Genomic DNA, 16,998 nt, shown 5'->3' with positions numbered 1-16,998 from the left:
ACTAGCACGCTAACCTAACCTCACTAAAATTTTATTTTAACCTTCGATCTCCTCGCACATTATATTCTCCTGATACCAGATTTCTGAGCTAACCTAACTAGCACGCTAACCTAACCTCACTTAAATTTTATTTTAACCTTCGATCTCCTCGCACATTATATTCTCCTGATACCAGATTTCTGAGCTAACCTAACTAGCACGCTAACCTAACCTCACTTAAATTTTATTTTAACCTTCGATCTCCTCGCACATTATATTCTCCTGATACCAGATTTCTGAGCTAACCTAACTAGCACGCTAACCTAACCTCACTTAAATTTTATTTTAACCTTCGATCTCCTCGCACATTATATTCTCCTGATACCAGATTTCTGAGCTAACCTAACTAGCACGCTAACCTAACCTCACTTAAATTTTATTTTAACCTTCGATCTCCTCGCACATTATATTCTCCTGATACCAGATTTCTGAGCTAACCTAACTAGCACGCTAACCTAACCTCACTTAAATTTTATTTTAACCTTCGATCTCCTCGCACATTATATTCTCCTGATACCAGATTTCTGAGCTAACCTAACTAGCACGCTAACCTAACCTCACTTAAATTTTATTTTAACCTTCGATCTCCTCGCACATTATATTCTCCTGATACCAGATTTCTGAGCTAACCTAACTAGCACGCCAACCTAACCTCACTAAAATTTTATTTTAACCTTCGATCTCCTCGCACATTATATTCTCCTGATACCAGATTTCTGAGCTAACCATAGGCTGCATTTACTCTCAAGATTCACTCGGAACAGAATATGCGTTTATTTTGTTTGTACAGTTTGCAATATAAAAATTATTTACAGAAGTTGTACTTTATTTTTCTCCCCAATAACAAAACTGAAGATTACAGTACAATAAACACCTGGTTCTTCGCACTTTGCCGAAAACACTTACAAATTTGGTAGGTATCAGGAAGATATAACGTGAAAGGAGGTCTTTCAGTCCCAAATACACCTGTTCTTTGTAGACAAACTTACGTAAAAGGTGTCTTGCTACTAGGAGAACAGAATTCACGAAGAGGTCTTTTTCTATCACTATGAGTTATTTCAAAGCTTAAATTCGATTTAAAAATTTGCCATTCTGTATCAGGATCATATGATGTGCGAGGAGGTGTTTCTTTTCCTAATACTACACCTGTTACTTGTCGACAAACTTATGGAAAAGGTTACAAAAGTTACAGCCCTTTGAATTTTCTTTCGAAATTGGTTTCTAGTCTATAACTTTTGATTGAGAAGTCTGATCGAAAAAGTACGAATTGTTTTGGATTCTACGCACCAAAATTAATAAGAAAAAGTGTTTTCCCGAGAAATTTTGGTGCAGTCGATTTTTGGTAAAAAAGGAAGGTTATACACTGCCTTTTTTTGAGCCCTCAAAAAAAATTGTCTCAGATCGACCCGGAAAAAAATTTTTCTTATAGAATGTGGCCTGTAGAATTCATAATTTCAAACAGTTCCAAGATTGGGCTACTAGTTCAAAAGTTACAGCCCTTTGAATTTTCTTTCGAAATTGGTTTCTAGTCTATAACTTTTGATTGAGAAGTCGATCGAAAAAGTACGAATTGTTTTGGATTCTACGCACCAAAATTAATAAGAAAAAGTGTTTTCCCGAGAAATTTTGGTGCAGTCGATTTTTGATAAAAAAGGAAGGTGCCTTTTTTTGAGCTCTCATCGGTTGGTAGTTTTTCCCAATGAGAAAGCAACGCGTCGCCACACTATGTATGTGCATAGCAGATCCCCACTTTTACCCCATACAAATCATCACCTGTCGTTTTAGCGTCTAGGTACTAATACCCTCAGTTATTACCCTTATTCCTGCTTTAAGGCTTTTTTCCCTAACACTCATGATATCCACTTTGTCCATTCCAGCTTTTTATATCGCCCAGTCTAGTACAAACCCCTCTATTGCTCAGGTTGCATTTTATAATTAAAGGTGTAGGTTATCTCCTAATATTTAGTTCCGTGTAAATGCTCGATATTTTTTTAATATGGCGGATTGGGAGCGACGATCAGCAATCCAGGGCAAGTAGTTTTAAACAAGTTTTAAACCGTAAAGAGGAGTGGAGGAATGTGAATCTCAAAGCACTGATACAAAATATCGAAAATAATAGTGAAAACCAATTTAAACAAAAGAAATAAAGTACATCTACCTTGCAGTTTGCAGAAAAAAATAGAACAAATCTTATGTTTATTTAATTAAAAATCAAACAAGGTTTTTACATTTATAAAATAACAGCCGTCACAGACAGCTTTATTTTGACAAACACCTTTCGATTAGAACTACTTTCCCATACAATTGACAAAATGAAAGATTGAAATATAAATACTCTTATAAAGAAAAATTAATTATTTATTTAGTATAAAAAAAACAAAATGAAACCTTACTCTCTACCCTGCAGTGACAGCGAAACACTGTGGCTGCACAATTTTACACGAACGTAAATAGAATGATTCATTATTTGCATCTTTTTTTAACACAAGTCACAGGTAATACTGACAACAGGAAAAACAAAAAAGATTTGTATAAAATTAAAAAACATTTGGAGCGGTGAATAAAATAATTTGCGCACTTTGTTGTGCACAACTTTATCTTTCATTTGTATTGTTATTAACAAAACAGTCTTCGCAATGTGGATTCAAAATCACAACTCCTTCCAAATTAATTGCTTCATTTCTACAGCTACATTAAATTAGAAAAGTTTTCACTGGTCCTGTGTCAGCACTTAGCACACAAAGTCAGATCAATTTAATTACCTGCACGAAAACGATTAATAGAGCGGAACCTAAAGTAACTACATACCAGATACAGGTACGGAAGGTACAGACGGTTGAACGTTGCTGTTTGTATTACTAGCTTGTGCTGGTTGCTGATTTTGAACTTGGACAGGTCGAACATCGGGATACATCCTACGATTATTACCTTGATTACCTTGAATTCGATATCCGCCTCTGTAAGCAGGTCTGTATCCTCCCCGATTGTAGTAACCGCCCCTTCCGCGATATCTAAAAGCAAATATTTAAAAAAAAGGCGAAAAGATCAAGTTGATTTTTTACCCGCTACGCCTCGTCGACGATACCCCAAAGGTTTCCGAATTCAATTTCCGCTCCGCGCGCCAATCGGTCCTTTGCGATCGTCCCTTCGACCGTTCCACCGCCTCGCACGAGATGTTATCGAAAAATGACTTATTCTTGTCGTAGTAGATGGGATCCTCCTCCTCCTGTTCGCCCTCGCCCGCGCCCGTTTCGTTGCCCGAATCGTCTTTCTTCTCGTTATCGCCGTTTACCTCCGGCTTGTTCTCCTTAATTTTCACCTTCTCCAACTGACTTCGAAGCTCCTCGAATTGAGTATTCGCCTGTTCGAAATCGTAGTCGTTCTCGAACTTTAGAGTGTTTTTCGGTTTACTCGCGCTCGCCGATTGCGCGGGCTGCTGATTTTGTCTGTAATTGTTTAGGTTACTTCCGACGCCGCTGCCGCCCGACGCTCCTCTCGGACGAATTGTTTTACTTCTAGGCTGCCCGCGCGGATATTGACCCCAACCGCCTTGTTGCTGCGCTTGGTTTCGAGGATGACCTTGATAGCCTTGGACTTGTTGGTTGTTGCGATTTGGGGGTGGCCGGTTTTGCGTCCTCGACGGCTCGCCCAAATACTATCAAATAATACATGTAAAAATGCCCCACAGATCTAGTTTGCGCAAATCAAAATGTTTTGGAAATATCTGCTCCACCTTACACACAAGCATTGAATAAGCGCCTTAAAGAAGTATAAAGCCCGTGTTAACTGATGAAATAAGAAAATCTGCCCAGGATTCTGTCGTCCCTCTGTTGTGGGGGAAAGTGAACCACAAATTTAAAGCTAGTTACCGACTTTGCAGATTTCTTTACTTCTTTAAAATTCCAACGTTGCCAGATTTTTGGCAAGCGCTCTGAGTTTGAATAAACTAAAATATTTAATAAGCTTTTATGCAATGCCAATAACAATATTATGTAAGGGAGGATCAATCTGAAATGTAAGATCATAAGGAACAATAAATAAAGTAAAAAATGTAGTTTTAATCTCATAAGAAAACAACAAGAACTGCTCTAAGGACCATTATCTTTACATAATAAACAATCAAACTTTACCTAGCTCCATATAAGGATCTGGTAAATATGGCAACACTGTTCAAGTTTGATAAACAAGGAAAACAAAGGACCCCTAAGTATAACTGGTTTCCCTGTTTAAAATAGTCATTATTTACCGACCGAGGCCAAATATCCTTCAATATTTGTGGTAATTAACCACTTTGCAGTGTATGCAACACACCTTACACCAATTTCAGGTTTTCCTATGTAGTTACTTCTTTAAAGTGCTTATTCAATGACACAAGTAAAAAATTAGAATTACCTGTTCTCCTCTGGAGTCTCTACGATCCCTTTGCAAATTACGTCCGGGAGGTTGAATGGGACGCGTCACCCGCTTGTCGTCCTTCTTACTCGCGCCTGTCGCCTGAACGGCTTGATCTGCCGTTGGCGATTTTCGCGATCCAAGACTCGCCGGGGTTGTACTCCGCGAGTTGCCCCCGATTAAATCTAGAAAAGAAGCTAAAAGACTGAGACCTCTAGCAAGAACCTGATGTTGTTGCAAAGCTAAGTAAGCAAACCAACTACAATGCAATGTTATTGATACCGCACTAGAAACTACCATCAAACATTACTACTACAAGGAAGGATCTTGGCCTAAAACTTAATAAGCATGCACAACACATGGTTAAAAGGCATATAAATTTCAGAAATAATTCATTAGAAATTTTGTATCTGCCTGTATGTGTTCAAAGTGAAGTCGGCACTGTTGTTAACTTTAGCTATTATTTTAGCTATGAAGTTCGTTAAATGACGCATTTCTTCTCACATTTGCAATAGTCAAATCAGAAACACAATGTCAACGAGTGACAAGGTCACTTCCGATTGACAAGTGTTGACCAAAATTTAATCAGTTAGACCCTTAACCATTGTCCACCCATTACAAAAAATAGAAATTGAAAATTACAAACCGTTCGCGAGTTGTCATGTACCTACACAGACAAACGGACAGAAAGTCTAAAATCATCAGCTTTGTCACTCGTTAATCAATGAAATTCTGAATTAAATTAATTGAATTAATTAATTAACACCAAACGCTCACTAAATTGGAATTAAAATAATATAGGCGTTATCTCTTTTTCGGTCAAAACTAGTATAATCAAAATATTCGCTCACTTAAGAGATACGGGGAAAATCCAAAAATTGTCAATTGTCAATTCAAGTGTTTTTGAATTTTTTTGTATCTCTTTAATAATTGGAACCAATTTTTAATTCTTTTTTTTAATATATTCGAATATTTTTTGAATTTGGACCAATATTTAAATCTCTTTTTAATATCAACCCTGGTATTTTTGAAATTTTTTATATATTTGGAATAATTTGAACCAATTTTTAAATCTTTTTTAATATTTGAATGTTTTTCAATCACTTGAATATTATTAATATCACTTCCAGTGTTGATGATTCTTGAATAATCTGTCGCTTTCAAAATAAGTATACGAGGCCAGGTAAGAAAGTTACCGGATCTAACCTCATTTTTGCAAATGGAACACACTGTATATTTTCATTTAAAAAGATTAGCATATTAAATTCTCTTTTCAAAATAATATACAGCGTGTTCCATTTGCAAAAATGACGTTAAATCTGGTAACTTTTTTACCTGGCCTCGTACACTTATTTTGAAAGCGGCAGATTATTCAAGAATCATTATAAAGAAACTTTTGCAAAAAAAAAAACATTTTTCTGTATTTCTTTTAACTTAGAAAATATAGTCATTTTGAAATTGACAATTTTGATTTTACCTGTATCTCTTAAAGAAAGAGAATATTTTCAAATTTTGATTTTACCATTTCAAGTTTAAAAAGAGCACAAGAGGCCTAAACATATTAATTTTTTGATACCACTAACATGGAGATACCCTATAAGTGTAGAAAATGAGACACACTGTACAGAGTGATTCAAATTCGTGGCTCACTATTGGGATCTCCGAAAGAATGAGAGATACACTGTAGGTTAAATGACAAATGGGAGCAAAGTTACCCATTTTTGTGACTCACAAACGCATTTGAAAACAACTAAGATATGACCAAAAAACTGAAAATGTCAAATTTCGTTTTCATTTTCCCTAGTATCAACTGTCGGAAATGGACGGTTCCCGTTAGCACCTTCTATTGGTATTTTTTTGCATATGTGTCAGCCTCTGTGTCAGCATTTCCATAACACGCTACATACTACTACTTTCTTATTGGTTGTGGGCGCCATATTGGATTTTTACGAAACGAGACAAAAAAGCAACTTTTCCATTTAGAAAAATCAAATGTTTTACATTAATTTCTTAGCAAAACATTCACAGGTAACTAGATCTTTTTTTACCTTTGCTTACTTTTTTATATCGAGATAGTAAAAAAAAATTGACCCCACACTAGCGGTAGATGGTGCTAGCTCTCTAAGTCTAACGACCATAGCGCTTAATTGCTTATGGAAGAGATCAGATGCAATTGTGGTTAACACACCACCTCATCCTTCCCGTCCAAAGTCAACTAGGTAAGCGAAAGCCATCATTTTACTCAAAAACAAATGGTTGTGCTAAGTTAACGGAACCAAAATTAGCTATAGCTTGTGCTTCTGCTATTACGTAATGTACTGCCAAGTAAACCTTGGTCATTATACATAATTAGGAAAGCCCAGTCATTTATGAAATCAGAAAATTATGATTTTTAATGATTTGGACTCGTGATTTTGACTTGTACTTCAATTCTTAATGTCTATGACACATAGGTACCAAATTTAGTGCAAAAACACGTCAAAAATGGACAGTTTTTTGTTACCTTGGCACACTTGCGCATGGGCGATTCTGCCCTTTTGTGTCTAACTATATGTGCACCAAATTTGGTTCCAAACGGTTCAGCCGTCTAAGTAAAAATTAGAGCACAGGGAGACAGACTGATATCACCAAGATTTTGCTTGATTCATTTCCTGTGCTCCAAAACGTGTATTTCTGTAAAGAAAACTAGGGACCCCAATCGTTCAATGAAAACTAGCGTTGCCAACCGTCTCGTATATTTGCTATAAATTTAAGTGCCCCCCTGGGACAAACTCCCGTATTTTAACCTTGTTGCTCTTACCTTCTATTCTGCCTACAAACTACACCCTTGAGATAACACACGCTTAGCCCCTTGGTATGTACTATTGTTCTTATATGTCCTGGGTAAAAAAATGAAATCCCATGGTTCAATGCCCCATTGCTATACTTCCCTTTACTAACGTGCGGGTGGTAAAAAGCTTTTGGATTACATTTTCATGAAGAACGCTTTGAAAAATAGACTTAATTCGTTAATATGATACACCACACAGTTCGTCTATTGTTTCGATTTAGTTACATAGGGGCTTTGATCTACATCCGTAGTAAAATTAAATTATGTATGAAAGTAACGGAGAGTTCAAAGGTCACTTTGCAATAATAACAATAAATAAAGATGCGTGATTTATTTACCATAAAATAGGAACCTGTAAGACATTGGCATTGAGGTTAATTGCTTGATAATGTTAGGAACTACTTCAACGAAACCTATACCATTATTATTATTATGTATTCTTATTCAGCTATGTCTAATCGTTTGGCCGGTAGGGGGCGTTTCTCGAATTCGGTCGATTTTTAATACGCCATAACTTTCTTACTATTAAAGACGATTCATTTTTGCAAAATCTTTTTTGGGACACTTTTTTATGTAGACTCCATCGCGATTCAGAGTTGTTATACAGGGTGTTTGGTTTTCCTATACGACTCTAAACTACATTTTTTGCGAACAAAATTTTGATGTACCTATTTGTTATATTTATACTAAATATTATTTGCAATATTGCTTTTTATACATGAAAATATTTTTACTGGGGAAATCTAGGTTTCCATTACAAACAAAAGATGGCAGGATTGTTTAAAATGACAATTTCTTAGTTATTTAGACATTTTTATTAATTCCAAATATTTTTAATTTCAAATAACACGCCAAAAATAAAGGACGTGAAAACTCATAAACAAATAAAGTCATATAATATAAAATATAAATAAATAATGTAGACAACCAACACATTATCGTTTTAAACAATCCTGCCATTGTTCGCCATGGAAACTTAGATGTCTGCAATATTAGTTATTAAACCAATAAGTGCGTTAATAAGGGCGATTAACAATTGAGACTGGAAGCTTAATTAATCAGTCGAGATTGTTAATCGCCAATTAACACACGAGATGGTTACAATATTTTTCCGTCAATTGTATGTGGAAATTGAAAAATAAAATGAAATCAAAAGGAGGACTTCTATATAGGGTTACCCAAGAAAACAAATGCAATTGATATACAGATTTTATAGTACTGTCACTGTTACTTTTGATTTTCGTGTTTAAATAAATAAATTTAATATTAATACATATATCCATAAACAAATGATTGATAGAAAAATATTTTAATGTAAGTATAAAATGCAATATTAGAAATATTTAATATAAATATAATAAACGATAGATCCAAATTTAGGGAACTTTACACTCTTTTCAAATACTCGAAAATACATACAGTGGTGCATATGAAAAAACCTAGTTTGGGGTAGTATAAGAAAAACCAAACCCCCTGTATCAAAACAGTGTATCACGATTGATTCTACCTAAAAAGTGCTCTAAGAAAGATTTTGTCAAAATCAATTATATTTAATAATAAGAAAGTTATGGGGCGAAATCGACTAAATTCGAGAAACGCCCCCTAGCGGCCGAACAATTAGAGAATTCTGTTTGAGCCAGTGATTTTCCCTTTAAAATTGAGCTGCTAGGTCCATGTTTTCTATCTCTTAAAATAACCAGCGTTTCCATCAGAAATAAAATGCATATCGTATGTTTGGGCGTCTTTTTGCCCATTTAGAGAATACACACTAGTTCCCGTCTTAAGAGAGAGATAGGAGAAAAGAAATCAGGAAACTGAGAGTCCTTATAATAATCACCAGAAATCTAAAAATGTACCTAATTTAAAAATGAGACATTAGTACTGAATAATTTGTTATTTAATAAAATACCATTAGCAAGTTCTTGTAAACAATAACATAACCATTGGCGCATAAATAAGTTCTAAGAAAGACCACCCTATAGGTCGTGCACCAGTTAATTCAACTTTCTAAGAAAACAATTCCTTTTCAGTACTTAGCATCAATATCAAACAATAAAATGTCTGAACACTGTATAAATAATAGAACAAAATTGAATACCAGAGAGATACTTTCTACACAAGATTTGTCCCGATTATAAGGAACAAATTAGCATTCAACTAATCCAATCCAAGAAATCCTAAAATGGGTTTATCAACTTTATTTAAAAAATAGAGATAATTGCATAGTTTCTAGTATAGAAACCTGTGCTCAAGGCTAGTTTGCAGTCTAAGATAAGTTGAGCATCTTATCAGCAATGCGCACATTTGCATTCATACCGTAATCTCACAAAAATGTCAAAACGAGTTACCTGCTATGAACGAATCTACACATGCAAAGCGGCAAGCGAAAGAAAATAAAATTTTAGATTACCATGTTCGGTAGGTCGTTGCGGTTCAACGGCGGGAGACAGATCGGGTAGGGTTACGGGTCCTGACATTATTAACTCACTTGGCTGTTTGTTCGGTAAGTTTCTCGGGCCCGGGCCGAGCCCCATGCCGCCGGGAGCTAGCCCGGACGGCGCGGCGTAACCTGTATTAAACTGTCCCATTGGCGGGCCCATCGGTCCCAGGACCGGATGCATGTATCCCTGCGAGTGAAACTGCTGCTGGCCGAGCGACGGCGGCACCGACAGCTGCATGATCGCCGGATCGTTGGGTAGGGTGGGAACATTGTCGATGACACGTATCTCCTTGATGTCCGAACCGCGAAACAAAATGTAATCGTAAACTTGAGTCTGTGCCGGAACGGGAAACTTGGTCTCCCGCTCTTCCGTACCGAAGGATCTCACTGAAAGGAGAAAAAAAGGTTTGAACAATCGGCGGAATGAATTCTAACGGATTTTACCTGAGGCCAAGGCTATCGTGCATTCTTCTGGATCAACAGTAAACAACCGGCCCTCGTAACGAATATCGGCCTTCGATATTAGACTAATTTTTGAACCCAATTCCGGCATTCCTGCACTCATTTTTTAATTAAAACGTAAATGAAACGATGTTTTGGATTCTAAGAGATTAATAAAACGACCATTATACGTAAAGCGACTGTAAATTAAAGAATGGCGTACTAAAAACAGCTGTAAAACTAAGTGACGTCGTAGTTCACGTTCGTCGCCGTCATCTGCTTCGGTTAATTTCGCTTGTTGTATAACGCGATTAGCCAATGGGAAAATCGTATTGTATTTGAATTCTACGCCTTCCTAACAAACTTGTCCGTTTCAATGAAAACATTGAATAAAATTCTAAGTTATTCAATGAGGACCAGGACGCCGAAACTTCTTCTGGAGAATGAGCACTGCACAAAACCACTGGATATTTACTTACAGCGTGAATGATAATTTATAGTACCGGAGTACTTCCACAGCAGAAGAACCCAAACCCAAAGAATTGGAAAAGTCCAGATTAAATTGATTGGCAGAGGCGGATAGGCCCCTAAGCTGTGATAATGATGTCCCCTCTCCAGCTCTTTAAAGTCTTCTATTCACTAAGCAGCACTTAGGCACACCAAAAAGGCCCACTGTACCTTAATACCATCCTTTGCTAAAGAATAAGGATCCCCGATCCTTTTTACCCTAAGTTTCTTCACCCTCCCCTGTTTCAGATATTAACTCTCCGACTCTCCCCATACGCTGCGCTGGGAGATCTTAAGATCTCCCCAGTCCGCAGGTAACTTAGTCGCATGGCCCTATTAAAGAGCCTGCGAACCTCCTTACGAGCCTTTTCAAGGTGTTCTCTTCTTTCCTCGAAAGGTACGCAGTTTACAGCTGTCCTCATAGGACGCGCTGTTATGGCGTCGCTTACTAATGCGGCCGCCTCTTCCACCTGCCCTGCTTTCCGACAGAGCAAAGGTGGTCTATCCAACCGGTCCGACAGTTTTGCCACATAGCAGTCCCAGTCAGTGGATCGGGGATTCCGAGACCTACAGGGCCCACAGTGCAATGCCAGGTTCAGTTGGAAAAGAATGTGCCTGTGGTCCGAAAGCGACGGCTCATCGGACACCAGAGCTGGGCAGTATTCGATTTTGTAAATACTTTTTTAGTATTCAAATCCTTTAAAGTATTCAAATACTTTGTAATTAAATATACTTTTATGGAAGCATGTAGGTATTTAATTATTATTAATTTTGGTGCGTAGAATCCAAAACAATTCGTACTTTTTCGATCAGACTTCTCAATCAAAAGTTATGGACTAGAACCAATTTCAAAAGAAAATTCAAAGGGCTGTAACTTTTGAACTAGTAGCCCAATCTTGGAACTGTTTGAAATTATGAATTCTACGGGTCACATTCTATATGAAAAATTTTTTTCCAGGTCGATCTGACACAATTTTTTTTAGGGCCTCAAAAAAAGCGGTGTATAACCTTCCTTTTCTACCAAAAATCGACTGCACCAAAATTTCTCGGGAAAACACTTTTTCTTTTTAATTTTGGTGCGTAGAATCCAAAACAATTCGTACTTTTTCGATCAGACTTCTCAATCAAAAGTTATAGACTAGAAACCAATTCGAAAGAAAATTCAAAGGGCTGTAACTTTTGAACTAGTAGCCCAATCTTGGAACTGTTTGAAATTATGGATTCTACAGGCCACATTCTATAAGAAAAATTTTTTTCCGGGTCGATCTGAGACAATTTTTTTTGAGGGCCTCAAAAAAAGACAGTGTACAACCTTCCTTTTTTACCAAAAATCGACTGCACCAAAATTTCTCGGAAAAACACTTTTTCTTATTAATTTTGGTGCGTAGAATCCAAAACAATTCGTACTTCGGTATTGCATTCCCTAGTCCGAACTGTTAAAAGCGCCTTAAAAATAGGCAAACCACGTAAAATAGCATAAATAAATTCTTCCTGGGTATTTGACAATTCCCTTCAACCTTCCTAGATGTAAGAAAATACAAAACAAACCCTGGATATACATTTTTGACCCATTTTATGGGCGGGTATTGAAATGTTACCTTGCGTTTAAGAAACCCGCTATAGCAAGTGCCGTCCGGCGTTGCGAGGGTGGCGACATAGCTGAAATTAAACCTTAGGGTGTCTAGAACATCCTCTGAAAGTTTCATAAAGTTATCACAAAATGCAAGGTTGAAACCTATTTTGGCGCTTAACCCCTGCACTATATAGACTACTCCCATAATTTATATAGAATTCGCCCGCAACCAAGCGCCCTATTCGATCCCAATATGTTGGCTGACACGTCGCACACAGTCCTCATCTGATCTAAGGGTTTCCTCCCAGAATTCTACCTTGCTCAAAGCTGCTTCCCACTCGCCCCAATCGTTTAACCGTATGGAAGCCTTACAAACCTCCGCCTTCAGAAGTGTATAAGCGCTATAGTTCCATGGCCAAATAAGTTGGCGTAACTCCAGTGAACCCCAGACAGGCGAGCTTCTGTAGCTTGCCCTGGTCATGCCAGGCCACCATATACAAGTACACCGTACATTATTATTGGCTTTACCACTACCTATGGCCAATATACGAAGGACAAATGAGAACCAATTGAAACTAAGGTGTCAGCAGGGTGGGTTCCCCTATTGTTAACGCCTGAACAAAAGTTGTGCTGCATACAAATTTCTCAATGCCATTTTGGCAGCTTTTTAACACAAATTGTGACTATAGTGATGAAACTGGGGCGCAGTAGGGACCGAGAGACAAAGTTAGAATTCATCACAATGGATCCACAAAGGTTCTCCTCCTCCAAAATGGCATGCACCCAAACATCTGCTGTACAGGTGATGGCAAGAATTTTTTGGAGTATGGGGGGTGTTCTCCAATTGAAATACATGAAAAAGGGGACTACTATCATTGCAAAGCTCTTTGGCAACACTGTGCAATATCTTCACAAGGCAGTTTGAGCCTAAACGGCCCTCTCAGGGTAATTGGTAAGTGTTTATTCTGCTGCAGCACTGCTTTCATCTGGGAAAAATTGAAACCAGATTTTTCGTTCCCGAAAAAATGTCTAAACCTCTAGAAGATAGGAAATATAACAAATATGTTTTTTATTTATTACTCTAGAATTTACTACCTTAGCCAATACCCATGCAAAAATCGTCCAGGGAATATTTGCCCCCAGGAGATTACCTTGCATATGCAGTGGATCATAAAATTCGCTCTCAAACGAATCAGTGCAGGTTAATATTAAGCTCAATAAACCGCACCTTGTGGTCTATAAATACCCATACATTTTCAGACCAGCAGATCATGCTCTATGTTCCCAAAAAAGTACCAGGCATGCACCTCAATTCCAGGCAAACTTAGCAATTCTGACAGGGAATCAGCTCTGATCTTAGCCAGGTTTTCCCAATTGTAAATTCTTTAGAGTAAATGTAATTTGGTAAATATCAATCGATCACATTTTAAGTAAACAATCCAAAACGTTTATAATTTATTTAACAATAACATAAAACCAATAAACAGCCACATAAAAAGAAATGAAATGTGTTGGTAAGGTCAATGTTCAGCTCATAACTTTATTAGGTATAATGTACACATTAATAACACCTAACTAATTATGATCAAGCATTATCGAAATCGTTTCAAGTAGCTAATTTTAGTAATTAAATTGTCTACATAAAAAGAGTGTTACTTTCGCGGTTTAAATTCTATTTTACGACTTTTGATTACAGACCATTTGTGTCGCTTGTAATAGTAAGAAACCACACATAAGAACGAAAACAAGAAGAACGATTTGATCATGTATCTCTTTCTATCGTCGTGTTCCGGTTCGCCCGCCCATTTTAAAAACGTCGCGACATCTTTGGCTAACTGACTGGCGGTGGCTGGAGTACCGTCGCCGTACTCGATTACCTCGTTATATAAAGCTTGGGCCATTGAAATTGCACCACCTGGGAAGTAGGGGTTGTAGTACTGTCCCTCTCGTAAGATTACACCGGCAGGAGCGTCGACATATCCGGTTAGCAGGGAGAATATGTAATCTTCCCCTGTTAAATCAAGGATATAGAATTGATCGTTAGCATGATGTAAATACCTCCATGACGGCCTAATACAATGTAGGTCAAATCGGGAGGGAAAGCTCCATTATTGGCGGCTCGTGCTGCTTCCTCGTTTGCATAGGGGTTAGGGAAGTGATCCGATAACTTCCCTGGTCTTTGGAACATTTCACCGGTTGCATCAGGACCATCGGTTACTTGAATTTCTTCCGCTTCGGCTTTGGCCTCTGCTTCTGTATGAGTAACTCCGACCAAGTTTCGGTAACACATGAAACGCATCGAATGGCATGCTGCACAGACTTGCTTATACACTTCGTAACCTCTTCGAATACTACAACACCACGTTTAAACAAAATGGGGGATCAATTGCACCGTTACCTAGCATGGTCTAACGCTGCTGTGAATCCTTTATGGTCCCATGGGTAGCTTGGCGGATGTAATTCTAAATCGGATGCTTTTACAGACTGATCCAGTGCGAAAATGAGTGCCCCCACGCTTCCCGTGAAACCGCCTAATGCTGCTAGTAGCTAAAATTGCTCCTTATTCTCTGTACATTTTCACACCAAGGACGCTTACCTTGCGATTATTCCCTGCCCATTCTCTCGCTGTTGAAAATGCCCCTACCTAGAAGAAGTTATGTAATATTACACCTATTGAAAAAAAGCAGGCTTCCACAACTGCGTTAACATACTTAACTCACAGTCACATTTTCGGATGCAAGCGGTCGAATTTCAATGCTCAAAATGGAAATGAAACTTAATCACAAACACATGCAGCGATGGGATGAATGAAATAATAGAGCAAAAGCATTTCTCTTATGTAATACCTGATGTGATATATGGGTGGCATTCCTCTTTAAAAGTTTTACTCCACAGATCCTTCCAACACTAGCAGCCATATTGTGAAAAAGGTGGCCGGGTAGATAGTAAAATTGAATTATGTTAATTAAAACGCACTTTTTAAACAACTAGGGGTACTGTACATTCGAAACCTTAACAATTACAATCAAAATAAAACATCCATTACAAGGATTTGACTTTCTTGTGAAATTTGTTAACTTTTAACCGCTGACATTTACGTAACGGTTATGGAGAGTTTTATTTTTTAGGTTGGTAGTCCTGTCTACAGTTGGTGCTTCTCATTCTTATACAGGGTGTTGCTTTATTAACTAACCACTTTCCTCTGGAGTTTCCGATTTTTTATCAGGGTGAGTCACTTCAGCAGAAACTCTGAAATTTCAGTTCAGCTCATTAAAATTTGAAATAAAAAAAGGATTTAAAATTTATGGAAGGGGGAATTGGTATTCCTTTGGATACTAAAACTGAAGGTTACTGGAACCTCTTAAGGTTTTCAAATCAGTCTTCAGGCTTGTTTTGCCAAAAATAATTTGAAGAAAAAATGTAAGCCTAAATGATAGAATTTTATTGACGAGTATAAAACAAAAGGTGTCTTTCATAAATACAAATTTATTTGATAATCACAAACTTACGTTAAGGATAACATTGATTTAAGATTAAATTAAACCAGCGTAAACAACAGGCAACACATCCTATATTTAAAAATTTGTTTTATGATCAGAGAGTTACATAGGCATACAGCTCTAAATAATGCTTCCGACGGTAATAAAAATAAAAAGCACTCTACTGAGAAAAGATCTAAAACAATTTAGCAATGTGGCTGTCTAAGCTGTACACATACGAAAACCTTCAGTCGCAACCGGCTGTACGAGTCTCTTACGGTAACTACACGTTTTACTTCCAAATTTAAAATTAGAACTGCTAAAGTAAGCAGCACGAGTGAGTTCTACATGTATCAAGGCTTAATGGGCAGGTTGCAACGGAGGGTAAGGGGGATGATGCTTGGGGGCTTGAGGGCTAGAAACAGCTGCCCTCTGGAGGTTGTGCTAGTTTCATGTTCTCCTTGAGCGTCATAAGTCTACGCAATTCTTGCAACACAGTCTTGATGGTATAATCACGTTGCCATCTGGCTAAAACGGGCACCTGTCTACAGTCAACCTATAATTGAATCGTTAACGCTTCCACGCAGCAAAACAAACTTGAATAGTTACCCCTCCAGAATTTCCGTTAATACAATTCATATTAATTCTAGTAATGAATCTAGCGGTGGGAGCATCGTCCGGATATTTACCTCCGCATTCAATTTTAACTGAATACATCCTATTTTCGTACGGCGTACGAGGTGGGCCGATTATCATGCCCATCCAGTGTGTTAGAGTCATGTCGTCGTCATTTTCTAATCCCCAACTGATCGTACCGTCTCCGACGCCCTTTTGTCCCGCCTCCAATTCCTCGAGGAGGCGGAAATTGCGGGGCACAACTAATAATGATTAAAATATTTCAATTATAAACCGGATTACCGGTCGATTCTTGCAAATTAAAATACTTACCCACACCGGTTGACTGGGACGCCATGATAAAAGGATGTTAATTACGCACTTGTCAGGGAAAATGCTCCTGAAATACAGAGGGTGGTTTCTTTAGTTTCATGTAATCGAACGTGTTTAATTAAGAAAAACTTACAATCTGCTGTTCTGTGTGACAATTTTAATTAAATATTTTGTTAAAATTCCTTGAACACAAAGTCCTAGAGCATTCCAGAAACTTGTTCTGCAATGCAACCCTGTCATGACATTTCATTCTACCAACATAACCATTTCAGTTACTAACATTTTAGGTCGCATTCACACTTTATATGTACAAGCGTAAATGGTGATTCAAAATATTTGCATTGGGTTC

At 37.6% G+C, this 16,998-nt stretch overlaps 3 protein-coding genes across 5 annotated transcripts; all 3 read right to left on the bottom strand.

The window, feature by feature from the left end:
• Positions 1 to 2,379: 2,379 nt before the first annotated feature.
• Positions 2,380 to 10,411, bottom strand: LOC116173739 (protein LSM14 homolog B). Of its 3 annotated transcripts, none has more exons than XM_031491410.1 (6): positions 10,146 to 10,411; positions 9,672 to 10,088; positions 4,432 to 4,616; positions 3,102 to 3,694; positions 2,848 to 3,050; positions 2,380 to 2,801 (listed from the first exon to the last, which is right to left on the bottom strand). In XM_031491410.1, exons 1-6 carry the CDS (start codon positions 10,264 to 10,266, stop codon positions 2,794 to 2,796), a joined length of 1,527 nt encoding a protein of 508 aa, XP_031347270.1. In that variant the 5' UTR covers positions 10,267 to 10,411; the 3' UTR covers positions 2,380 to 2,793. The 3 variants fall into 3 exon arrangements, with proteins under 3 accessions (XP_031347270.1, XP_031347272.1, XP_031347271.1); XM_031491412.1 differs by having other exon boundaries at positions 9,750 to 10,088; XM_031491411.1 differs by having other exon boundaries at positions 4,432 to 4,628; positions 9,750 to 10,088; positions 10,146 to 10,410.
• Positions 10,412 to 13,729: 3,318 nt separating this feature from the next.
• Positions 13,730 to 15,351, bottom strand: LOC116174342 (cytochrome c1, heme protein, mitochondrial). Its single transcript, XM_031492249.1, has 5 exons — positions 15,069 to 15,351; positions 14,819 to 14,866; positions 14,621 to 14,769; positions 14,281 to 14,573; positions 13,730 to 14,233 (listed from the first exon to the last, which is right to left on the bottom strand). Exons 1-5 carry the CDS (start codon positions 15,138 to 15,140, stop codon positions 13,875 to 13,877), a joined length of 921 nt encoding a protein of 306 aa, XP_031348109.1. The 5' UTR covers positions 15,141 to 15,351; the 3' UTR covers positions 13,730 to 13,874.
• A 337-nt stretch (positions 15,352 to 15,688) lies between these two features.
• On the bottom strand, positions 15,689 to 16,914 carry LOC116173540 (ubiquitin-conjugating enzyme E2 variant 2). The gene is made up of 4 exons (XM_031491060.1): positions 16,783 to 16,914; positions 16,650 to 16,716; positions 16,311 to 16,579; positions 15,689 to 16,257 (listed from the first exon to the last, which is right to left on the bottom strand). Exons 2-4 carry the CDS (start codon positions 16,672 to 16,674, stop codon positions 16,117 to 16,119), a joined length of 435 nt encoding a protein of 144 aa, XP_031346920.1. The 5' UTR covers positions 16,675 to 16,716; positions 16,783 to 16,914; the 3' UTR covers positions 15,689 to 16,116.
• Positions 16,915 to 16,998: the final 84 nt, after the last annotated feature.

This window comes from Photinus pyralis, unplaced genomic scaffold, assembly GCF_008802855.1.
Source record: "Photinus pyralis isolate 1611_PpyrPB1 unplaced genomic scaffold, Ppyr1.3 Ppyr1.4_LG6, whole genome shotgun sequence".
NCBI lineage: Eukaryota > Metazoa > Arthropoda > Insecta > Coleoptera > Lampyridae > Photinus > Photinus pyralis.
The sequence above is the reverse complement of the archived record's forward strand: the minus strand, read 5'-3'. Positions and strand labels throughout refer to the sequence as shown.